Genomic DNA, 26,650 nt, shown 5'->3' on the forward strand with positions numbered 1-26,650 from the left:
ACTTGGTTGCCTAGCGGTAAACAATCAAAGGTTCTTGATAACTTGAATCACTGTTCCCAAGGGGATGTGTTTGCTAGACTAAATCTAATTGCTAGTTTTTCACTATGGTAACAAAGAATTTTGTTTTTCTTGTTCTCCCTGGTATCATTCAATACAAACCTTTTATCTGGAACATACACCACTTCTTTCATCTCCCAAGTTAGTCTCCCCAACTCTATAGATTTTCTGCATTTGTTGGTGTGATGTGTCTCCTTCAAGGAAAGCATGCACTTGTTTATTGACCTCAATCCAACTGCAACCAGGTGTCTTGTTTATGCCTCTGTTTCTCATCAATTTTCGTACCTTTTCAATGTCACCCCACCTGCCAAGTGTAGCATACATATTTGACAGAAGGACATAAGGTGCTGTGTTTTCAGGGTCCAATTCAAAAATATGTTCTGCCACTCTTTTAGCTAGATGTAAGTTGTTATGTATTCTACAAGCACTCAGCAAACAAATCCACACAACAGCATCTGGTTTTATTGGCATCCCAATGATTAAGTCTTCTGCTTCATCAAGACGCCCAGCACGGCCGAGAAGGTCAACCATGCATACATAGTGTTCAATTGTAGGTGCGATGTGATAATGTTCTGTCATGCAATTGAAGTGAAAATAGCCCTCATCCACCAGACCTGCATGGCTGCACGCAGACAAAACACTAACTAAGGTGATGTGATCTGGGATCATCTCAGATTGTTTCATTTGCTCAAAGAGTTCAAGGGCCTCCTTCCCACGGCCATTCATGGCATATCCTCCAATCATTGCATTCCATGAGACGACAGCTCGAGGATGCAATTTGTCAAATAGTTCCCTTGCCTTTTCTATGCTCCCACATTGTGCATACATGTCTACAAGGGCAGTCATCACAAAGACATCAGACTGACATCCACTTCTAATTGTTTTTTCATGGATCTCCGTTCCCTGCTCCAAAGCAGCCAATTTGGCACAAGCCGGAAGAATACTTGCATACGTTTTTGAGTTTGGCGTTGCACCTGCTAATTCCATTTGTCGAAAAAGCTTCAGGGCCTTCTCACTATGACCATTCTGTGTGAATCCCGCAATTATCGCATTCCATGAAACCAAATTTGGTTGAGGCATTTCCTGAAAGAGTTCCAGAGCCTCATTGACAAACCCATTTTGTGCATAACCTGCAATCATTGCATTCCATGAAATCACATCCCTTTGAGGCATTTCATTAAAAAGTCTCAGGGCCTCATCAACAAACCCCTTCTGTGCAAATCCAGTAATCATGGCATTCCATGAAGCCACATTCGGTTCAGGCATTTTCTTGAAGAGCTCGAAGGCCTCGCCAACAAAACCATTCCGTGCAAGTCCTGCAATCATTGCATTCCACGAGATGGCATCTCGTTGAGGCATTTCCTTGAAAAGATCCAAAGCCTCATCAACAAGCCCGGCCTGTGTGCATCCCGCAATTATCGCAGTCCAAGAGACAATATCTCGTTGATGCATTTTGTCAAACAATTCGCGTGCCTTCTCCATTTGTCCACATTTTCCATACATGTCTACAAGGGCATTAGCAACGGAAAGATCGGACTCAAATCCACTTCTTATAATTTCTTGATGGATTTTTATGCCCTGTTCCAGTGATACCAAGTTCGAACACGCTGAAAGAACGCCTGAAAAAACAAAGGGATCGGGTTGGCAGCCTGTTCGTCGCATTCTGCGAAACAATGCCAATGCCTCTTCAGCAGGACCATGCCTTGCATAAGCTGCAATCATGATTGTCCATGAGCACACATCTCTTTCAGTCATTTGGTCAAAAACTCTGCGAGCGTCCACAAGACTTGCACACTTGACATACACGTTCAATAATGTATTGTGAGAAAGTATGTCTCCCGTGAATCCACTCTCTTCCATGTGACAGTGGACTCGTTTGGCATCTGATAAGGATTTCTTTCGAATGCAGCCCTTCAAGAGACAGACATATGCAGAAGACTGTAGGGTTATACCCTTATTGTGCAAAATATCGAGCGTCTCCTTCAAACGGCCATGTTTAGAGAGTGTTTTGACATCGATAGCAGAGGTGTGGATTACATTGTGATTACTTTGTATAGTATGTGCAAATCGCTTAAGGATCGTGTTAATACTCTTCGTTTTTCGGGGATTCGCGTATTCAATTTCCTTTATTCGGAGTTGGGTTCTGCTGATTCTACTCATTTAATTGCAGAAACCACGAAGTTGCTCCTTGCTGCCTGCTGCTAATCATGGAATGCAGTCTGCTAATCATGGAATTACCACTCACGTAATATGAGGGGTAACAAGGGTTATTCAAATCCAATTGTTTAAGCTAACGGTGTATTTGTCCGGCTCACCTTTAAAGGTGTATTATAGCATGCATCCGAAGCAACACCCTTAATTTTTGTCTTGTCTTAAGATTACTTCTAGTTTGGGTAGCACAATAACTATTTCATATTCTCCACTACGAACTTTTGAAGGGTTATTCTTTCTGAGTTTGCTATTTTGGATCAAATTCCACAGAAACGAATTGTAAACAAGCAAATTCTCAGACATTATCCACTTCTTGGCTATGAAATGTCAACATTATGAACTTCTGCCAAAATCTCTAAATAGCATAGCTTTATTTTACCGGAGAATTTGAGTTTGTAAAAGATTTTAAATTTTATAAAAAAAGAGTATTTCTGGGTCAAGAGTTTCTCTTGAGTCTCTATATTCAGCCTTGCTTGAGCACTATCCATTAAAGCTATCCATGTGACTTGCATTTCAATCTCAAAGTGGGAGGAATATCTATCAACTATTACATGGGAGTACCCTCACACTAGCAGTTTAGAATCCCTCTTGCATCCATGTCTTTTGAATCGCATATCGTCATGTATCCTTAGCCTCATTCTTTCTTGACCTTCTCTCTCTTCTTAATAATTACCTTTTACTCTCCTTACAGTGTTCTAAGTTTTAGTTTCTGATTGTGAAAACAGCTAACGATTAAAACCTGGAATTTTCCCATCAACTCTCAAATTTTAATCCTCTTACAACCATCTAACACTACAATTTAAAAGGAATCGCTTATACTCATCATGACCTTGGCCTCTTCAATAGTAGCAACCTTGAATATTGTGTGCTAGAATAAACCTTTTATTTCAACTTTTGTTACATATGGCTTCTGACCTGTTTTATGTTTTTCTCTTGGTGGCTGATCCCACAGACTTGTCTAGACCTCTGCAGAATTAGTTCAAGATGGGAAAATAAACTTCTCCCTCTCTGATGCAAAGACTAAAGTTGAATCTCCTTGCCTTCATGACACAGATGAACTGGCCGCTACTGTATGCTCTTTGCTGAGACTGATGGAATATTTTTCACAAGAATTGATCATCCTCCTTCCAACTTGAGCATTGGATGAAGAGCAGCCCATTGTACATGGACTAAAATTTTACATTGCTCTTTTAAATGAAAATAAATACATCATAAGCATCCATTTGATGATAAATTCTCAACGATGAACAAGGTGTCTTGTGAATATAATAATGCTCCTTATATCTAGATGACTTGCATACAATTATCAGTAACAAGAATGAATCCCCACATTGATTTGTTCCATTAAGGCCAAATAAGTACAGCAGATCTCCATGCAATTCAAACATTACACTGCGTTAGAAAGTCAAAACAAACCGAGTCCTTTGCTCCGATGGAATGATAACAACATGCCACAAATTGCTATAGGCCAAACCTGGAGCAATAATCCCTTGCTTCATCTTGCATCACCTATAATCCCCACAAGAGCGCTGCCCTCTGAAATCACAGAAATGGTTGACATCATTCACAACGATCTCTCATGCAACAATCTTGGAAATGAACTTGGTTGCCTAGCGGTAAACAATCAAAGGTTCTTGATAACTTGAATCACTGTTCCCAAGGGGATGTGTTTGCTAGACTAAATGTAATTGCTAGTTTTTCACTATGGTAACAAAGAATTTTGTTTTTCTTGTTCTCCCTGGTATCATTCAATACAAACCTTTTATCTGGAACATACACCGCTTCTTTCATCCCCCAAGTTAGTCTCCCCAACTCTATAGATTTTCTGCATTTGTTGGTGTGATGTGTCTCCTTCAAGGAAAGCATGCACTTGTTTATTGACCTCAATCCAACTGCAACCAGGTGTCTTGTTTATGCCTCTGTTTCTCATCAATTTTCGTACCTTTTCAATGTCACCCCACCTGCCAAGTGTAGCATACATATTTGACAGAATGACATAAGGTGCTGTGTTTTCAGGGTCCAATTCAAAAATATGTTCTGCCACTCTTTTAGCTAGATGTAAGTTGTTATGTATTCTACAAGCACTCAGCAAACAAATCCACACAACAGCATCTGGTTTTATTGGCATCCCAATGATTAAGTCTTCTGCTTCATCAAGACGCCCAGCACGGCCGAGAAGGTCAACCATGCATACATAGTGTTCAATTGTAGGTGCGATGTGATAATGTTCTGTCATGCAATTGAAATGAAAATAGCCCTCATCCACCAGACCTGCATGGCCGCACGCAGACAAAACACTAACTAAGGTGATGTGATCTGGGATCATCTCAGATTGTTTCATTTGCTCAAAGAGTTCAAGGGCCTCCTTCCCACGGCCATTCATGGCATATCCTCCAATCATTGCATTCCATGAGACGACAGCTCGAGGATGCAATTTGTCAAATAGTTCCCTTGCCTTTTCTATGCTCCCACATTGTGCATACATGTCTACAAGGGCAGTCATCACAAAGACATCAGACTGACATCCACTTCTAATTGTTTTTTCATGGATCTCCGTTCCCTGCTCCAAAGCAGCCAATTTGGCACAAGCCGGAAGAATACTTGCATACGTTTTTGAGTTTGGCGTTGCACCTGCTAATTCCATTTGTCGAAAAAGCTTCAGGGCCTTCTCACTATGACCATTCTGTGTGAATCCCGCAATTATCGCATTCCATGAAACCAAATTTGGTTGAGGCATTTCCTGAAAGAGTTCCAGAGCCTCATTGACAAACCCATTTTGTGCATAACCTGCAATCATTGCATTCCATGAAATCACATCCCTCTGAGGCATTTCATTAAAAAGTCTCAGGGCCTCATCAACAAACCCCTTCTGTGCAAATCCAGTAATCATGGCATTCCATGAAGCCACATTCGGTTCAGGCATTTCCTTGAAGAGCTCGAAGGCCTCGCCAACAAAACCATTCCGTGCAAGTCCTGCAATCATTGCATTCCACGAGATGGCATCTCGTTGAGGCATTTCCCTGAAAAGATCCAAAGCCTCATCAACAAGCCCGGCCTGTGTGCATCCCGCAATTATCGCAGTCCAAGAGACAATATCTCGTTGATGCATTTTGTCAAACAATTCGCGTGCCTTCTCCATTTGTCCACATTTTCCATACATGTCTACAAGGGCATTAGCAACGGAAAGATCGGACTCAAATCCACTTCTTATAATTTCTTGATGGATTTTTATGCCCTGTTCCAGTGATACCAAGTTCGAACACGCTGAAAGAACGCCTGAAAAAACAAAGGGATCGGGTTGGCAGCCTGTTCGTCGCATTCTGCGAAACAATGCCAATGCCTCTTCAGCAGGACCATGCCTTGCATAAGCTGCAATCATGATTGTCCATGAGCACACATCTCTTTCAGTCATTTGGTCAAAAACTCTGCGAGCGTCCACAAGACTTGCACACTTGACATACACGTTCAATAATGTGTTGTGAGAAAGTATGTCTCCCGTGAATCCACTCTCTTCCATGTGACAGTGGACTCGTTTGGCATCTGATAAGGATTTCTTTCGAATGCAGCCCTGCAAGAGACAGACATATGCAGAAGACTGTAGGGTTATACCCTTATTGTGCAAAATATCGAGCGTCTCCTTCAAACGGCCATGTTTAGAGAGTGTTTTGACATCGATAGCAGAGGTGTGGATTACATTGTGATTACTTTGTATAGTATGTGCAAATCGCTTAAGGATCGTGTTAATACTCTTCGTTTTTCGGGGATTCGCGTATTCAATTTCCTTTATTCGGAGTTGGGTTCTGCTGATTCTACTCATTTAATTGCAGAAACCACGAAGTTGCTCCTTGCTGCCTGCTGCTAATCATGGAATGCAGTCTAGGAGTCGTAGTGCACCCGTCCAAAAAAAAAAGAAAAAAATTGGTAGAGAATTCTTGTAGGGTTCGAGGATTTGAAGACAAAGTTCTGCTCAAATATGTTTGAGAGAAGAGCGCCTGTAAAAGGGTTATTGTTTCGGAAGGGAACAGCCTGAACTTGTTAGTAGTTTCGAATCAGAATGTTTGATTCGATCGGATTGTTTGTGATTAATGGAATCAACGATTGGTGTTAAACAAGGTTGTATAATGTTCCCTACCTTGTTTGGGATTTATAGTGATGAGTGGGAGGCATTCCTATACGAGCGTATTTACGATATCGATGCTGACGACATGATTTTCCTCTCTTCATCCTCGGAAGGATTACAGAAGCAGTTGGATGCTTTAGTTCTATTTTGTGATCTTCGACAGTTGACTGTCAACCTAGGTAAAACCAAGGTAATGATCTCCAATGGGGTGAAGAAAACTTCAGACCTTTACTTCATATTCAGAGGGAGGAGGTTGAGATCACCAACCAGTATACTTATTTGGGGGTGCAATTCTCAGGTCCTCGCTTCAGTTTGCGACTAGCGCTTCAGCCTCATATCAACAAAAGATATGGATCCTTAGCCCTTCTTAGGAGAGGTTGAGATCACCAACCAGTATACTTATTTGGGGGTGCAATTCTCAGTTCCTCGCTTCAGTTTGCGACTAGCGCTTCAGCCTCATATCAACAAAAGATATGGATCCTTAGCCCTTCTTAGGAGACGGTGCTTTCAACATCGCTTCCAGGACATCTCATCTAGGTTGAGCCTCATGGACACCTTGATCTGTCCCACTGTTCTGTATGGCTCAGAGATTTGGGGACCGTCTTTACATTAGTCAAATTGGGCTTCAGCTGAGAGAGTCTAGATTCTTCTTCTCCGCCGCATCATTAAATGAAAATAGACATTACCTCAACACATCATCCTTGCAAAGTTTGGAGCTCATCCTTTTCGACTTGAGACGGTCTTCAAATTGGTTTCATTTTTGCATCGTGTCCGAAGCTTTGCAGACTCGATAAAGAGTAAGGACCAATATCCTTACTTGGCATATTGCTCTTCTGAGACTATTGTTCATTCTACTCCCTCGGGCCGAACCAGATGTTGGTTTACAGGAGTTTCAGATCTCTTAGAGTCAGTGGGCATTCAATTGGATCGTCTCCCTCCTTTCTGATATTCCTTAGATGCACCTAGTCACCTTTTACCTACTACACAGGAGTTGAACAAGATCATCAGGGAGGACATCTATAGGCAGTTTGTCCAGGTCACCTCGGTCAATCCTCTGGGAGGGTTGCACCCAAAGATGACCTTCTACACTATGCACTTCTTGGAGTTGAGAGATGGGCTCATTGTTCAACCCCAATGTACACTTCGCCGCTCGATGCATGCTCTTCGCATTCCTCTAGGCCAGTTCAGAGTAGGTTCTCATAGACTTCGGGTAGAGATGGACCACCAGATTGATAGACCAAACAAAATCTGTCAGGCATGTCATTTTCAAGAAGTGGAGATCGAGGTGCACTTCATTTTTGGATGCCCTGTCTACTACAAGATCAAAGGAAGGCTCCATTGCTTGTTCAGAGATTCTTAGACCCTCACCGAATTTTTCAGGTATGTCGATCAGAGATGTTTGGCCCTATATATGAAAGAGGCTTTCAGGGTCCGAGTGCATATTCTTCAGCCTCCCATTAGACCGGACCCCACACAGAGGATCGAGACATTTTTCAGGGTACTACCTTTAGACAAGGGCACCAAGAGATCGATGGATACTAGTACACATCCAGATTCTAGATGAGTGAATATTTGTTGGACCTCACCCAACCACACGAGATCTCAGCAGCATATACGTCTTAGATCCATTCCTGGGAGATGGACTAGTTCCTCCAGACCTCGACAACGAGTGAACTCCCCAAGACAACGATTTAGTGGACAGGCCGCACTTTCCACCAGTGCTTCATCGGGCCAACAAACTTTGTCAAGTTTCTTTAGTGTTCTTCATTCAGCCTTGGATGTTAGGAAAGATGGGTTTGATCCTTAGACTTATTAGCCCTTAGATCTTCTTTGCGAGAGCCAGATATTAGTTACTTCATGCATTGTATCTATAGTTTTGGTTCTCTAGTTTTGTATAGACATCATTGTACTCAACAATCCTTTTGACCTAATTTATGGTCAATAATTAGACATAAATATAATTATTTTATTTTATCTTTATGACAATCCCTTCAATCTTGAATCGGAGAGGGATTGAACATTTTATATTGACAATCCTTTCAATCTCAAATCGAAGAGGGATTGAACATTTTGTATTTCATTGAACGCAATGAACTCCCCATGGACCATACCAGAAGGAAAGAAGAGTACGTGTATCCAAAGAAATCGTTCAGCGCATCAAAACTTGGACAAATACACTCTCACCCAATTGTGGATCACTGTATGTTTGAATTTAATTTTATACCCAATTCTTTGTGAAATTCCATAGGGAATAAATAATAATGTAAATTACTCCTTCTGTGTGCATTTACGAACTAGCTAAGCAACCCTCGCCTTGTTAGGAACGCTATAAAGATTACCCAATCGCAATTTCTTTACAATTTGATTACGAATGGTTATATTCCTTTAAAAGTCAATGTTTATAGGTGGAGATTGATAAAGATTATTGAATACTATCCAACAATAAGTAAATTAGTGGTGTGGTGATATGTCTAGGCGAAGGTCAACGATGGAGGTGTTGGTGGCTTACTCGAAGAGGGAGGAGGTATTTCTCAAATATACCTTATGTTCTAGGGACAAACTTATCAACAAATGGAATATGATTTGAGTCCTCGATTCAAATTAAGAAGTCAAGATTAGCGAGAGGAAACGTAAAGAATCAAGTCATCTTACTATATCTAAACCATAGGAGACAAGGTGATTCCAAGAGAGGAAAAGCTTATAAACCAAACATTAGAAGATCTAGATAAACACTCAACAGAGGTTCCAATAGAGGAGGATGCGACAAATAATTAATTTGATCAAGCTAACAAGGTATGGTATGATGGCATCAATGATTTCAAGGTGGTACCTAATATTAAAATTTTAAAGGAAGTCAGACGTTGTCAGGGAGAAAGTTATTATCACATGTTCGATCACAAATTATCCATGTAGAGGTGGAGGGTAGAAATTTCTAGAGATAGATGTATAAAATGAGGTTTTGAGCTCAGGTTTTGAGGAAGGTTGTGGTACAGGATTGTGTTGGGGATTAAGAGCTTTGTCATAAGAAGCACAACCTAGAGGTGTACATGAAATGTGGGGGTGGGTCAGGAGGTGAGGGGGGGAACCTTGAAAAATAAGTGGTTCTAAGAAGTAAACATAAAATAAAGTGCATTAGAGCAAAAAAAGAGAAGGTAAGGTAGGTCATCGGTGAGCATGTGGGTATGAAGAAGCTCTAGAAAGACATGTATAGAATGAGGTTTTGAGCTCAGGTTTTGAGGAAGGTTGTGGTACATGATTATGTTGGGGATTAAGAGCTTTTTCATAAGAAGCACAACCTAGAGGTGTACATGAAATGTGGGGGTGGGAGCGGGTGGGGCGGGAGCAGGGTGAGGAGGGGAACCTTGAAAAATAAGGGGTTCTAAGAAGCAAACATAAAAGGAAGTGCATTAGAGCAAAAAAGAGAAGGTCAGGTAGGTCATGGGTGAGCATGTGGGTATGGAGAAGACTACCTCTATAATGGAGAAAGTCCTAACAGGGAACTTTATTAAGAAATCGTTGTTGTTAGATTCTCCACATTCATGGATGAAGAAGGTATGGTTAGGATTTTATGGTGTACCTTGAATTTTCATATCCTAATTTATGGTTGGTTTGCCTTGGAGTTTCAATCTGAGGGTAATGTCAAAAAAGTATTAGCAATAAAATGGTGTTGGTGTACACCATTACTACATTTGGAGAAGTGAATGCCAGGTTTTAATTCTAGAAGGAAAAAAGGTTTGCTCAACTAATATGGGTGAAACTTCCAGGTGTTTCCATGGAACTTTGGAACAAAGAAGCTTTAAAGGCAATGAGAGATGGCCTAAGGCAAGTTCATAGATACAACAGTGAATTTATAGTCCAAAGTTGATAAGAAAGTTGTTAATATTGGTGGAACTTGGACCTTTGAGAAGGGTCTTCTAGAGGAAATCAAGATAGCTGAGGTAAATGAAAATAAATGCAATCATAAGCATCCATTTGATGATAAATTCTCAACGATGAACAAGGTGTCTTGTGAATATAATAATGCTCCTTATATCTAGATGACTTGCATACAATTATCAGTAACAAGAATGAATCCCCACATTGATTTGTTCCATTAAGGCCAAATAAGTACAGCAGATCTCCATGCACTTCAAACATTACACTGCGTTAGAAAGTCAAAACAAACCGAGTCCTTTGCTCCGATGGAATGATAACAACATGCCACAAATTGCTATAAGCCAAACCTGGAGCAATAATCCCTTGCTTCATCTTGCATCACCTATAATCCCCACAAGAGAGTTGTCCTCTGAAATCGCACAAATGGTTGACATCATTCACAACGATCTCTCATGCAACAATCTTGGAAATGAACTTGGTTGCCTAGCGGTAAACAATCAAAGGTTCTTGATAACTTGAATCACTGTTCCCAAGGGGATGTGTTTGCTAGACTAAATTTAATTGCTAGTTTTTCACTATGGTAACAAAGAATTTTGTTTTTCTTGTTCTCCCTGGTATCATTCAATACAAACCTTTTATCTGGAACATACACCGCTTCTTTCATCTCCCAAGTTAGTCTCCCCAACTCTATAGATTTTCTGCATTTGTTGGTGTGATGTGTCTCCTTCAAGGAAAGCATGCACTTGTTTATTGACCTCAATCCAACTGCAACCAGGTGTCTTGTTTATGCCTCTGTTTCTCATCAATTTTCGTACCTTTTCAATGTCACCCCACCTGCCAAGTGTAGCATACATATTTGACAGAAGGACATAAGGTGCTGTGTTTTCAGGGTCCAATTCAAAAATATGTTCTGCCACTCTTTTAGCTAGATGTAAGTTGTTATGTATTCTACAAGCACTCAGCAAACAAATCCACACAACAGCATCTGGTTTTATTGGCATCCCAATGATTAAGTCTTCTGCTTCATCAAGACGCCCAGCACGGCCGAGAAGGTCAACCATGCATACATAGTGTTCAATTGTAGGTGCGATGTGATAATGTTCTGTCATGCAATTGAAGTGAAAATAGCCGTCATCCACCAGACCTGCATGGCTGCACGCAGACAAAACACTAACTAAGGTGATGTGATCTGGGATCATCTCAGATTGTTTCATTTGCTCAAAGAGTTCAAGGGCCTCCTTCCCACGGCCATTCATGGCATATCCTCCAATCATTGCATTCCATGAGACGACAGCTCGAGGATGCAATTTGTCAAATAGTTCCCTTGCCTTTTCTATGCTCCCACATTGTGCATACATGTCTACAAGGGCAGTCATCACAAAGACATCAGACTGACATCCACTTTTAATTGTTTTTTCATGGATCTCCGTTCCCTGCTCCAAAGCAGCCAGTTTGGCACAAGCCGGAAGAATACTTGCATACGTTTTTGAGTTTGGCGTTGCACCTGCTAATTCCATTTGTCGAAAAAGCTTCAGGGCCTTCTCACTATGACCATTCTGTGTGAATCCCGCAATTATCGCATTCCATGAAACCAAATTTGGTTGAGGCATTTCCTGAAAGAGTTCCAGAGCCTCATTGACAAACCCATTTTGTGCATAACCTGCAATCATTGCATTCCATGAAATCACATCCCTCTGAGGCATTTCATTAAAAAGTCTCAGGGCCTCATCAACAAACCCCTTCTGTGCAAATCCAGTAATCATGGCATTCCATGAAGCCACATTCGGTTCAGGCATTTTCTTGAAGAGCTCGAAGGCCTCGCCAACAAAACCATTCCGTGCAAGTCCTGCAATCATTGCATTCCACGAGATGGCATCTCGTTGAGGCATTTCCCTGAAAAGATCCAAAGCCTCATCAACAAGCCCGGCCTGTGTGCATCCCGCAATTACCGCAGTCCAAGAGACAATATCTCGTTGATGCATTTTGTCAAACAATTCGCGTGCCTTCTCCATTTGTCCACATTTTCCATACATGTCTACAAGGGCATTAGCAACGGAAAGATCGGACTCAAATCCACTTCTTATAATTTCTTGATGGATTTTTATGCCCTGTTCCAGTGATACCAAGTTCGAACACGCTGAAAGAACGCCTGAAAAAACAAAGGGATCGGGTTGGCAGCCTGTTCGTCGCATTCTGCGAAACAATGCCAATGCCTCTTCAGCAGGACCATGCCTTGCATAAGCTGCAATCATGATTGTCCATGAACACACATCTCTTTCAGTCATTTGGTCAAAAACTCTGCGAGCGTCCACAAGACTTGCACACTTGACATACACGTTCAATAATGTATTGTGAGAAAGTATGTCTCCCGTGAATCCACTCTCTTCCATGTGACAGTGGACTCGTTTGGCATCTGATAAGGATTTCTTTCGAATGCAGCCCTTCAAGAGACAGACATATGCAGAAGACTGTAGGGTTATACCCTTATTGTGCAAAATATCGAGCGTCTCCTTCAAACGGCCATGTTTAGAGAGTGTTTTGACATCGATAGCAGAGGTGTGGATTACATTGTGATTACTTTGTATAGTATGTGCAAATCGCTTAAGGATCGTGTTAATACTCTTCGTTTTTCGGGGATTCGCGTATTCAATTTCCTTTATTCGGAGTTGGGTTCTGCTGATTCTACTCATTTAATTGCAGAAACCACGAAGTTGCTCCTTGCTGCCTGCTGCTAATCATGGAATGCAGTCTGCTAATCATGGAATTACCACTCACGTAATATGAGGGGTAACAAGGGTTATTCCAAATCCAATTGTTTAAGCTAACGGTGTATTTGTCCGGCTCACCTTTAAAGGTGTATTATAGCATGCATCCGAAGCAACACCCTTAATTTTTGTCTTGTCTTAAGATTACTTCTAGTTTGGGTAGCACAATAACTATTTCATATTCTCCACTACGAACTTTTGAAGGGTTATTCTTTCTGAGTTTGCTATTTTGGATCAAATTCCACAGAAACGAATTGTAAACAAGCAAATTCTCAGACATTATCCACTTCTTGGCTATGAAATGTCAACATTATGAACTTCTGCCAAAATCTCTAAATAGCATAGCTTTATTTTACCGGAGAATTTGAGTTTGTAAAAGATTTTAAATTTTATAAAAAAAGAGTATTTCTGGGTCAAGAGTTTCTCTTGAGTCTCTATATTCAGCCTTGCTTGAGCACTATCCATTAAAGCTATCCATGTGACTTGCATTTCAATCTCAAAGTGGGAGGAATATCTATCAACTATTACATGGGAGTACCCTCACACTAGCAGTTTAGAATCCCTCTTGCATCCATGTCTTTTGAATCGCATATCGTCATGTATCCTTAGCCTCATTCTTTCTTGACCTTCTCTCTCTTCTTAATAATTACCTTTTACTCTCCTTACAGTGTTCTAAGTTTTAGTTTCTGATTGTGAAAACAGCTAACGATTAAAACCTGGAATTTTCCCATCAACTCTCAAATTTTAATCCTCTTACAACCATCTAACACTACAATTTAAAAGGAATCGCTTATACTCATCATGACCTTGGCCTCTTCAATAGTAGCAACCTTGAATATTGTGTGCTAGAATAAACCTTTTATTTCAACTTTTGTTACATATGGCTTCTGACCTGTTTTATGTTTTTCTCTTGGTGGCTGATCCCACAGACTTGTCTAGACCTCTGCAGAATTAGTTCAAGATGGGAAAATAAACTTCTCCCTCTCTGATGCAAAGACTAAAGTTGAATCTCCTTGCCTTCATGACACAGATGAACTGGCCGCTACTGTATGCTCTTTGCTGAGACTGATGGAATATTTTTCACAAGAATTGATCATCCTCCTTCCAACTTGAGCATTGGATGAAGAGCAGCCCATTGTACATGGACTAAAATTTTACATTGCTCTTTTAAATGAAAATAAATACATCATAAGCATCCATTTGATGATAAATTCTCAACGATGAACAAGGTGTCTTGTGAATATAATAATGCTCCTTATATCTAGATGACTTGCATACAATTATCAGTAACAAGAATGAATCCCCACATTGATTTGTTCCATTAAGGCCAAATAAGTACAGCAGATCTCCATGCAATTCAAACATTACACTGCGTTAGAAAGTCAAAACAAACCGAGTCCTTTGCTCCGATGGAATGATAACAACATGCCACAAATTGCTATAGGCCAAACCTGGAGCAATAATCCCTTGCTTCATCTTGCATCACCTATAATCCCCACAAGAGCGCTGCCCTCTGAAATCACAGAAATGGTTGACATCATTCACAACGATCTCTCATGCAACAATCTTGGAAATGAACTTGGTTGCCTAGCGGTAAACAATCAAAGGTTCTTGATAACTTGAATCACTGTTCCCAAGGGGATGTGTTTGCTAGACTAAATGTAATTGCTAGTTTTTCACTATGGTAACAAAGAATTTTGTTTTTCTTGTTCTCCCTGGTATCATTCAATACAAACCTTTTATCTGGAACATACACCGCTTCTTTCATCCCCAAGTTAGTCTCCCCAACTCTATAGATTTTCTGCATTTGTTGGTGTGATGTGTCTCCTTCAAGGAAAGCATGCACTTGTTTATTGACCTCAATCCAACTGCAACCAGGTGTCTTGTTTATGCCTCTGTTTCTCATCAATTTTCGTACCTTTTCAATGTCACCCCACCTGCCAAGTGTAGCATACATATTTGACAGAATGACATAAGGTGCTGTGTTTTCAGGGTCCAATTCAAAAATATGTTCTGCCACTCTTTTAGCTAGATGTAAGTTGTTATGTATTCTACAAGCACTCAGCAAACAAATCCACACAACAGCATCTGGTTTTATTGGCATCCCAATGATTAAGTCTTCTGCTTCATCAAGACGCCCAGCACGGCCGAGAAGGTCAACCATGCATACATAGTGTTCAATTGTAGGTGCGATGTGATAATGTTCTGTCATGCAATTGAAATGAAAATAGCCCTCATCCACCAGACCTGCATGGCCGCACGCAGACAAAACACTAACTAAGGTGATGTGATCTGGGATCATCTCAGATTGTTTCATTTGCTCAAAGAGTTCAAGGGCCTCCTTCCCACGGCCATTCATGGCATATCCTCCAATCATTGCATTCCATGAGACGACAGCTCGAGGATGCAATTTGTCAAATAGTTCCCTTGCCTTTTCTATGCTCCCACATTGTGCATACATGTCTACAAGGGCAGTCATCACAAAGACATCAGACTGACATCCACTTCTAATTGTTTTTTCATGGATCTCCGTTCCCTGCTCCAAAGCAGCCAATTTGGCACAAGCCGGAAGAATACTTGCATACGTTTTTGAGTTTGGCGTTGCACCTGCTAATTCCATTTGTCGAAAAAGCTTCAGGGCCTTCTCACTATGACCATTCTGTGTGAATCCCGCAATTATCGCATTCCATGAAACCAAATTTGGTTGAGGCATTTCCTGAAAGAGTTCCAGAGCCTCATTGACAAACCCATTTTGTGCATAACCTGCAATCATTGCATTCCATGAAATCACATCCCTCTGAGGCATTTCATTAAAAAGTCTCAGGGCCTCATCAACAAACCCCTTCTGTGCAAATCCAGTAATCATGGCATTCCATGAAGCCACATTCGGTTCAGGCATTTCCTTGAAGAGCTCGAAGGCCTCGCCAACAAAACCATTCCGTGCAAGTCCTGCAATCATTGCATTCCACGAGATGGCATCTCGTTGAGGCATTTCCCTGAAAAGATCCAAAGCCTCATCAACAAGCCCGGCCTGTGTGCATCCCGCAATTATCGCAGTCCAAGAGACAATATCTCGTTGATGCATTTTGTCAAACAATTCGCGTGCCTTCTCCATTTGTCCACATTTTCCATACATGTCTACAAGGGCATTAGCAACGGAAAGATCGGACTCAAATCCACTTCTTATAATTTCTTGATGGATTTTTATGCCCTGTTCCAGTGATACCAAGTTCGAACACGCTGAAAGAACGCCTGAAAAAACAAAGGGATCGGGTTGGCAGCCTGTTCGTCGCATTCTGCGAAACAATGCCAATGCCTCTTCAGCAGGACCATGCCTTGCATAAGCTGCAATCATGATTGTCCATGAACACACATCTCTTTCAGTCATTTGGTCAAAAACTCTGCGAGCGTCCACAAGACTTGCACACTTGACATACACGTTCAATAATGTATTGTGAGAAAGTATGTCTCCCGTGAATCCACTCTCTTCCATGTGACAGTGGACTCGTTTGGCATCTGATAAGGATTTCTTTCGAATGCAGCCCTTCAAGAGACAGACATATGCAGAAGACTGTAGGGTTATACCCTTATTGTGCAAAATATCGAGCGTCTCCTTCAAACGGCCATGTTTAGAGAGTGTTTTGACATCGATAGCAGAGGTGTGGATTACATTGTGATTACTTTGTATAGTATGTGCAAATCGCTTAAGGATCGTGTTAATACTCTTCGTTTTTCGGGGATTCGCGTATTCAATTTCCTTTATTCGGAGTTGGGTTCTGCTGATTCTACTCATTTAATTGCAGAAACCACGAAGTTGCTCCTTGCTGCCTGCTGCTAATCATGGAATGCAGTCTGCTAATCATGGAATGCAGTCTAGGAGTCGTAGTGCACCCGTCCAAAAAGAAGAAAAAAATTGGTACAGAATTCTTGTATGGTTCGAGGATTTGAAGACAAAGTTCTGCTCAAATATGTTTGAGAGAAGAGCGCCTGTAGAAGGGTTATTGTTTCGGAAGGGAACAGCCTGAACTAGTTAGTAGTTTCGAATCAGAATGTTTGATTCGATCGGATTGTTTGTGATTAATGGAATCAACGATTGGTGTTAAACAAGGTTGTATAATGTTCCCTAACTTGTTTGGGATTTATAGTGATGAGTGGGAGGCATTCCTATACGAGCGTATTTACGATATCGATGATTGCCTTTTTCATGAGGGGTTGATATCTATTTTACTTTTCGCTGACGACATGATTTTCCTCTCTTCATCCTCGGAAGGATTACAGAAGCAGTTGGATGCTTTAGTTCTATTTTGTGATCTTCGACAGTTGACTGTCAACCTAGGTAAAACCAAGGTAATGATCTTCAATGGGGTGAAGAAAACTTCAGACCTTTACTTCATATTTAGAGGGAGGAGGTTGAGATCATCAACCAGTATACTTATTTGGGGGTGCAATTCTCAGGTCCTCGCTTCAGTTTGCGACTAGCGCTTCAGCCTCATATCAACAAAAGATATGGATCCTTAGCCCTTCTTAGGAGAGGTTGAGATCACCAACCAGTATACTTATTTGGGGGTGCAATTCTCAGGTCCTCGCTTCAGTTTGCGACTAGCGCTTCAGCCTCATATCAACAAAAGATATGGATCCTTAGCCCTTCTTAGGAGACGGTGCTTTCAACATCACTTCCAGGACATCTCATCTAGGTTGAGCCTCATGGACACCTTGATCCGTCCCACTGTTCTGTATGGCTCAGAGATTTGGGGACCGTCTTTACATTAGTCAAATTGGGCTTCAGCTGAGAGAGTCTAGATTCTTCTTCTCCGCCGCATCATTAAATGAAAATAGACATTACCTCAACACATCATCCTTGCAAAGTTTGGAGCTCATCCTTTTCGGCTTGAGACGGTCTTCAAATTGGTTTCATTTTTGCATCGTGTCCGAAGCTTTGCAGACTCGATAAAGAGTAAGGACCAATATCCTTACTTGGCATATTGCTCTTCTGAGACTATTGTTCATTCTACTCCCTCGGGCCGAGCCAGATGTTGGTTTACAGGAGTTTCAGATCTCTTAGAGTCAGTGGGCATTCAATTGGATCGTCTCCCTCCTTTCTGATATTCCTTAGATGCACCTAGTCACCTTTTACCTACTACACAGGAGTTGAACAAGATCATCAGGGAGGACATCTATAGGCAGTTTGTCCAGGTCACCTCGGTCAATCCTCTGGGAGGGTTGCACCCAAAGATGACCTTCTACACTAAGCACTTCTTGGAGTTGAGAGATGGGCTCATTGTTCAACCCCAATGTACACTTCGCCGCTCGATGCATGCTCTTCGCATTCCTCTAGGCCAGTTCAGAGTAGGTTCTCATAGACTTCGGGTAGAGATGGACCACCAGATTGATAGACCAAACAAAATCTGTCAGGCATGTCATTTTCAAGAAGTGGAGATCGAGGTGCACTTCATTTTTGGATGCCCTGTCTACTACAAGATCAAAGGAAGGCTCCATTGCTTGTTCAGAGATTCTTAGACCCTCACCGACTTTTTCAGGTATCTCGATCAGAGATGTTTGGCCCTATATATGCAAGAGGCTTTCAGGGTCCGAGTGCATATTCTTCAGCCTCCCATTAGACCGGACCCCACACAGAGGATCGAGACATTTTTCAGGGTACTACCTTTAGACAAGGGCACCAAGAGATCGATGGATACTAGTACACATCCAGATTCTAGATGAGTGAATATTTGTTGGACCTCACCCAACCACACGAGATCTCAGCAGCATATACGTCTTAGATCCATTCCTGGGAGATGGACTAGTTCCTCCAGACCTCGACAACGAGTGAACTCCCCAAGACAACGATTTAGTGGACAGGCCGCACTTTCCACCAGTGCTTCATCGGGCCAACAAACTTTGTCAAGTTTCTTTAGTGTTCTTCATTCAGCCTTGGATGTTAGGAAAGATGGGTTTGATCCTTAGACTTATTAGCCCTTAGATCTTCTTTGCGAGAGCCAGATATTAGTTACTTCATGCATTGTATCTATAGTTTTGGTTCTCTAGTTTTGTATAGACATCATTGTACTCAACAATCCTTTTGACCTAATTTATGGTCAATAATTAGACATAAATATAATTATTTTATTTTATCTTTATGACAATCCCTTCAATCTTGAATCGGAGAGGGATTGAACATTTTATATTGACAATCCTTTCAATCTCAAATCGAAGAGGGATTGAACATTTTGTATTTCATTGAACGCAATGAACTCCCCATGGACCATACCAGAAGGAAAGAAGAGTACGTGTATCCAAAGAAATCGTTCAGCGCATCAAAACTTGGACAAATACACTCTCACCCAATTGTGGATCACTGTATGTTTGAATTTAATTTTATACCCAATTCTTTGTGAAATTCCATAGGGAATAAATAATAATGTAAATTACTCCTTCTGTGTGCATTTACGAACTAGCTAAGCAACCCTCGCCTTGTTAGGAACGCTATAAAGATTACCCAATCGCAATTTCTTTACAATTTGATTACGAATGGTTATATTCCTTTAAAAGTCAATGTTTATAGGTGGAGATTGATAAAGATTATTGAATACTATCCAACAATAAGTAAATTAGTGGTGTGGTGATATGTCTAGGCGAAGGTCAACGATGGAGGTGTTGGTGGCTTACTCGAAGAGGGAGGAGGTATTTCTCAAATATACCTTATGTTCTAGGGACAAACTTATCAACAAATGGAATATGATTTGAGTCCTCGATTCAAATTAAGAAGTCAAGATTAGCGAGAGGAAACGTAAAGAATCAAGTCATCTTACTATATCTAAACCATAGGAGACAAGGTGATTCCAAGAGAGGAAAAGCTTATAAACCAAACATTAGAAGATCTAGATAAACACTCAACAGAGGTTCCAATAGAGGAGGATGCGACAAATAATTAATTTGATCAAGCTAACAAGGTATGGTATGATGGCATCAATGATTTCAAGGTGGTACCTAATATTAAAATTTTAAAGGAAGTCAGACGTTGTCAGGGAGAAAGTTATTATCACATGTTCGATCACAAATTATCCATGTAGAGGTGGAGGGTAGAAATTTCTAGAGATAGATGTATAAAATGAGGTTTTGAGCTCAGGTTTTGAGGAAGGTTGTGGTACAGGATTGTGTTGGGGATTAAGAGCTTTGTCATAAGAAGCACAACCTAGAGGTGTACATGAAATGTGGGGGTGGGTCAGGAGGTGAGGGGGGGAACCTTGAAAAATAAGTGGTTCTAAGAAGTAAACATAAAATAAAGTGCATTAGAGCAAAAAAAGAGAAGGTAAGGTAGGTCATCGGTGAGCATGTGGGTATGAAGAAGCTCTAGAAAGACATGTATAGAATGAGGTTTTGAGCTCAGGTTTTGAGGAAGGTTGTGGTACATGATTATGTTGGGGATTAAGAGCTTTTTCATAAGAAGCACAACCTAGAGGTGTACATGAAATGTGGGGGTGGGAGCGGGGTGGGGCGGGAGCAGGGTGAGGAGGGGAACCTTGAAAAATAAGGGGTTCTAAGAAGCAAACATAAAAGGAAGTGCATTAGAGCAAAAAAAGAGAAGGTCAGGTAGGTCATGGGTGAGCATGTGGGTATGGAGAAGACTACCTCTATAATGGAGAAAGTCCTAACAGGGAACTTTATTAAGAAATCGTTGTTGTTAGATTCTCCACATTCATGGATGAAGAAGGTATGGTTAGGATTTTATGGTGTACCTTGAATTTTCATATCCTAATTTATGGTTGGTTTGCCTTGGAGTTTCAATCTGAGGGTAATGTCAAAAAAGTATTAGCAATAAAATGGTGTTGGTGTACACCATTACTACATTTGGAGAAGTGAATGCCAGGTTTTAATTCTAGAAGGAAAAAAGGTTTGCTCAACTAATATGGGTGAAACTTCCAGGTGTTTCCATGGAACTTTGGAACAAAGAAGCTTTAAAGGCAATGAGAGATGGCCTAAGGCAAGTTCATAGATACAACAGTGAATTTATAGTCCAAAGTTGATAAGAAAGTTGTTAATATTGGTGGAATTGGACCTTTGAGAGGGTCTTCTAGAGGAAATCAAGATAGGATGAGGTAAATGGAAGTTTATGCAATCATTGGACTATTGGAAATTTTCATTTATATGCCTGAATTGTCATGTCACTGGACATGTTTGGAAATATTATCCAAGATCAATTAGAATGTGGGTTTAGAGGAAAGTCGAAAGAGCTCCAATAGATATTTTGAAAAGTGAAGGGCCCATTCTTAGATAAGTTGAAGCCAAAGGTGGTATGCAATTCATCTAAGAGGTAGGTAGCATAGAAAATGATAAAGCAAAGGGAGAAGTTGTAGCTAAAGAATGATTTTTGGAGGATGAAAGAAAGGTTCCATTGTCAAAGAACAGTGAGGTGACATTGATGTCTAATAAAGTAGGTCCAATGTTTGATTCTACCAAAGAGGCAAAGGAAAATAATAAGTATAATATTCTTCCTTCCATCCTTGAGAAACTTGGGTTACATGAGAAAAAAATCAATGCTTCACCCAGAAGATTTCTTATTGCGGTAGCTATCTCATCATCTAAAATTAAGGTTTAATTTGTCTTTTTCTTAAACATTATTAGTGACAAATAATCTTTAAAAACCCTTCTCATATGGCACACACTTCCATAATTTCACATATGTAACCAATGAACCAATAGATTATGATCACAACACATATTTATCGTTATTGATTGAATTACAATTCAGTAGATGCTTAACCTCAAGGAAGAGTCATCTGACACTAGGAAACTGTGGTGAAGGATTGTGTACACATTTTAGGAAAAAGAGACCAAGTGAACTACAGAGTGGAGGCAACAACAAATCAAGGGAGTGTTTGGTGAAAAGGCAAGTAGATGGTCAAATAAGGAGAGGTTTTGTTCATGAAAATACTTTTTGGAGGTGACTCAAGCCTAGATTTGCAATCCGTTCTACACACAACCGAGAGAGGACAAAGTGAATTTGGGGTTTTCTATTTGCTTGGGTTCTCTAGCATGGACTGAACATGCCATTATACTTTCACTCCCAACATGTGGACTTCCTAAGAAGTTTGATCGGTAAACTACCATGTATTCCACTAGATAGTTTGTCACAACAAACCTAATATAATATATTGAAATCCAAAATCTATACTATGAGGGTTAACTTTCCTTATATTTATGGATTTATTAATGCATATGATATATAAATGATAAAAATAGAAAAAAGATAAAACAATCACTCACAAACCGCAATAACACCAAGATATGACCTGGTAAACCCTTTCACGAGAAAACCAAGTTGGAAGGTGAGGCTACTATGTTCTCTCTTTCTCTAAATAATAATGCAAATAAAAATTAGCCATACCTATGTCCAATGAACTACTACAGAAAACAATCCATCTCCCTATCCACTCTCAACTACTCTTCTTTACTATGGAACAAAATGCACTAGAATAGAATCGAACCCCTTTTCCTCCTAGTACCCAATTTATAACACAACTCAATGACCAACTAGGGGTTAAATTTGGCACATTCAATCCTTGAAATACGTTAAAACTCAACTCTCCTAGAGTCTTATTAATAGGTCCCACGTGGCTAACCTCTTTTCCATAAGTAAAGGGGGATGATGTGGGATCCTCTCAAGTCATGTTGGTCAAACATGATAAGTCAACTTCTGTGAGATAACTTTTGCATCTAAAATCTAATTGACATTATTCTTGCACACATGGAAAGATATTTGAGTGTATAATAGTGCCACTAAGGCTTGACTTTCGAGACTACTTTGCCTTGGGACGTGTGAACTACCATGGAAAGTGTGAAAATGTGGTCGATTGTGAGAAAGATATATATGATAAATATATGAGAGATACATCACCATCTTTTTGTCAACTTTCCTTTGAGGACTAAGAGTGATGAGAAGTTGGAGTTGAAACTATCCTATTCAAACCAATCTAGAATAATAGGTGATAAATCCAATTCCACTAGGAAGATCTACTCTTTCGAGATGGCCCAATTGCTACAACAATAGTGCCACCAATATCCCACAAATCTTTTTGAAGATTTCCCCTAGAGGGCTTGTCCAACACTTAGATTTATGTCCTCTTAATGGTAGTTAAGGTTGAGATGAGAATCTCCCCTTTCACATGATCGTTTGTAGTTCAAGCGATAATTGTAAGAACTATGTAATAACCAAACTGTAGCTACAAGTTAGTCTATTAAGCATAAACCATAAGCTAAAGCTATAAAAAGAGAATAGAAGAATCAATCCAATACACAGGTATTTTGCTTAAGGGTTTCCCCTCCTATCGTGTTAGGGATTGATTATGTCTCTTCACTCCCATATATTAGAGTGAAACATGCCATATATATATATATATATATATATGGTGCCACTAAGGCTTGACCCCTAGCGGAGAGCACCTATTGCATATTATTAAATAATCTCACAGTCAACAACCACTAATGGGAGGAGGAGCTAGCAATTTTATAAGTTTCATTGCTAATGGCTAGTCCTCTCCTCCATTAAAATACTAATATTTGACTTTTCATCCACAAAAAATTTGGAGACTAAGTCGACTTATGAGACTAATAATATTTTATTACATTAAAGAGCTTTAAGTTTGCCCACCAAGTAGGTTGAATTGCCTTCCACAATCCCAAGGAGTCCAACATTCCACACGAAAATGTCTGGAAGTCAACATGAAAAAGAATAGTCATAGTTGCTCCAACGTTCACCTTCAAATTCAACTTGTCTTCGAAATGAATTTAATCACTTTGGAGATTCCTACCACTTATAGAAGACCAATTACTTGACTTACAATAACTATTTTTTATCCTTATCTTCATCATCTTGGGAATAATAACTTCCACCACTAGCTATATTGACCTTTCCAACAACGACTTTTTAATTGACTACTTTTTTATACATTTCTAAGAAACATTTGCACCTCATCGCGATATATAATGCCCTATCCCACTTGGCCAAGCATTCCACACTATTTTGTTGCTCTTTGCTCCCCTAGTGCCACATCATATGTTGAATCACCCCAAAGGTCCAAGGCATTGGCATATAGGCTTGGTCAAACCCTTGAAAACTTCGTCAAATATTGGATCCCCAACGCCCTTGATTATGGACCAAATAAAACATGTGAAAGAAGGTGTGTAAAGTTTTGTAGATGTTCTATGCTAAGAGCAATTTCACTTTTCTCACAGCAATCATACAAGTAGATAAGCAAAATGCAGATAGAACATATAAGCAGATCTTACAGAAGACAAATCAGAAACAAGAAAAATGTATGTGTTTGTTTCGGCGGTCAACAGGATGCTTCAACCAGCAAAGTCTCCTTTGGTCAGCCAGCCCAGCATGTGTCACAACAACCCTCCAACCAGTAGATGAGTCAACCCAAGTCAGTTCTACAAAAGTCAACGCTGTCCTGAAAAGTCAACGCAGGGGCAGCAAGCTAAAAGTCAACGCAGCAGCAAAACGGTCAACCCTTTGACCTCGATTTTTGTGCCAGGTAGTATGGCCTTCAAAAATCGAACCTCCCACAAGTTTTCAGCTTGTTTGGACCAAGCGTTGACCAAATTCAACGTTGGTCAAACTTCTGCGAAACCCTAGCAGCAGAAACCCTAGCAGCAGAAAAATCCTCTTCGTCCTTCCCACGTGTGGCTGAAATTCGTCCTCCAGGTAGCTCGTACTTTTTAGGATGAGAGAGGAAGATGTGAGTTGTGTTGTGATCAAATTCTCTCCAACTTTTCCTGTATATATATATCCATCAATGAGGGTGTGTGACACATCTGTTGGGCATGTGAGCCTACATTACAAAACTGGCTGACCTTTGCACATATAATTTATTAAGAATAATAAATTCAAAATATAAGTTCTACTCATCGGATTAAGACTATTTTTATATGGATTTTACACCTCTCAGAAAGAGGAATCCAACAAAAATATTAGCCTCTTAATCTGAGCATCAGAACATGGAGTTTGGACCTAGTTGTCCAAATTTAACACTCCCTCTCAACTAGGGAGAACTCCATCTATTAGTGCAATTAACATCGTGAGTCATCCCGCCGAAACTTGCTTTGCTGGCTTCTTTATTTCAGAACAGAAGTGGGTCAGTCACAAAGACATCATTCCCCGACTGACATAATCAGTCCAGAGGTCCCAGACCTCACAAATCTTGATCCCAGATCAAGTGGTTGGACCATGCCATCCTAGATAGAGAGTACGGCAATGTCTGATGCGTCCATCAGTCTTTGCTAATAGTCTCTAGCTTTTCCACACCTCATTGGCCAAATGAGAGGTACTTCCCATGAGCCCTGAACTCAATGGGTAGGATGCATACGGGGCACAGATTAAATGAGTGGCGAACCAGCTCAATAATCACAAGGGTGGGGCAGAAGCATTTTGAGTGCTTATAGCTCCGAGAAGCTATCCCCAAAGCCCCCCAGAGCTCCCAGAGCTCATCGTCCAACAGGACCCACATCATAGGGTCTTTCCACGACACCAAGACTCTCACGGAAGGTTAGGAACTCTACCTTCCCCAGGGGCTTAGTGAGAATATCCGCGACCTGCTCATCAGTTCCTATATGATCGAGCCTTACGGCGCCTCGCTATACCATATCCCGGATAAAGTGGTACCTGATATCAATATGCTTGGATCGGTCGTGGAACACAGGATTCTCAGTCATACGAATCCCACTCTGATTATCACAAAGTATTACAGTGGTATCTAGCACATGTTGGAACAGCTCACTAAAGAGCTTCCTCAACCAAACTGCTTCACAACAGGCCATACTAGCAGCAATGTATTCGGCCTCCGCGGTGCTCAAAGCCACCGACTTCTGCTTCCTGCTCATCCATGAGATCGAAGCAGAACCAAGATTGAAACAACATCCAGATGTGCTCTTACGATCCACCACACTGCCAGCCCAATCGGCATCAGTATATCCCCGGAGTATTACACTCCTGGCAATGTATCTCAGCCCATGGTTTATCGTGCCCCGAAGATATCTCAAAAGATTCTTGGCACCAACCCAGTGAAAATGATGAGGCTCAACCATCTGTTGACTCAAAGTATTCACTGCAAAACATATGTCCGGACGGGTGTTCACTAAGAACATCAAAGCTCCTATGAGTTGACGATACTCAGTAGGATTGGCCAAGATAGGCCCTGCAGCGCTGCCACTCAACTTCTTAAAGTTGAGTTCCATTGGTGTCGACACGGACTTACAGTCCACCATCCCAAATCTTTCCAGAAGCTTCACAATATACTTTCCTTGAGAAAGGAAAATCTCTCCAGGTCTCTGCCAGACCTCTAGGCCTAGGAAATAGTGCATCATTCCTAGGTCTTTCATCTCGAACTCAGCAGCAAGCTCCCTCTTACATTGATGAATGAGAGGGTCATCACCTGTCAGGAAGAGGTCGTCCACATACAGCACTAGAATGAGAGGCTTTCCTTCCTCAACCTTAAAGTAAAGGTTTGGATCAGCATTGCTTCGAGTGAAGCCCAACTTCATCAAGTAACTATCCATCCTCTCATACCAAGCTCTGGGTGCTTGGTTTAACCCATAGAGGGCTTTCTTCAACCTGCAGACA

The 26,650-nt window shown here is 40.8% G+C and overlaps 2 protein-coding genes and 1 pseudogene across 2 annotated transcripts; all 3 read right to left on the bottom strand.

The window, feature by feature from the left end:
• Positions 1-162: 162 nt before the first annotated feature.
• Positions 163-2,218, bottom strand: LOC149228507 (pentatricopeptide repeat-containing protein At2g13600-like). Its single transcript, XM_089380795.1, has one exon. It carries the CDS (start codon positions 2,215-2,217, stop codon positions 163-165), a length of 2,055 nt encoding a protein of 684 aa, XP_089236921.1. The 5' UTR covers position 2,218.
• Positions 2,219-3,773: 1,555 nt separating this feature from the next.
• Positions 3,774-12,974, bottom strand: LOC149228508 (putative pentatricopeptide repeat-containing protein At3g23330; annotated as a pseudogene).
• A 1,679-nt stretch (positions 12,975-14,653) lies between these two features.
• LOC149228509 (pentatricopeptide repeat-containing protein At2g13600-like) lies at positions 14,654-16,837 on the bottom strand. The gene has a single exon (XM_089380797.1). It carries the CDS (start codon positions 16,820-16,822, stop codon positions 14,654-14,656), a length of 2,169 nt encoding a protein of 722 aa, XP_089236923.1. The 5' UTR covers positions 16,823-16,837.
• Positions 16,838-26,650: the final 9,813 nt, after the last annotated feature.

Source organism: Pinus tabuliformis, chromosome J (genome assembly GCF_031772625.1).
Source record: "Pinus tabuliformis cultivar Carrire ecotype Pingquan chromosome J, CPIR1, whole genome shotgun sequence".
Lineage (NCBI taxonomy): Eukaryota > Viridiplantae > Streptophyta > Pinopsida > Pinales > Pinaceae > Pinus > Pinus tabuliformis.

Coding starts and splice junctions, on each gene's coding strand:
- LOC149228507 (XM_089380795.1), bottom strand. CDS start 2,217: ATGAGTAGAATCAGCAGAACCCAACTCCGAATAAAGGAAATTGAATAC.
- LOC149228509 (XM_089380797.1), bottom strand. CDS start 16,822: ATGAGTAGAATCAGCAGAACCCAACTCCGAATAAAGGAAATTGAATAC.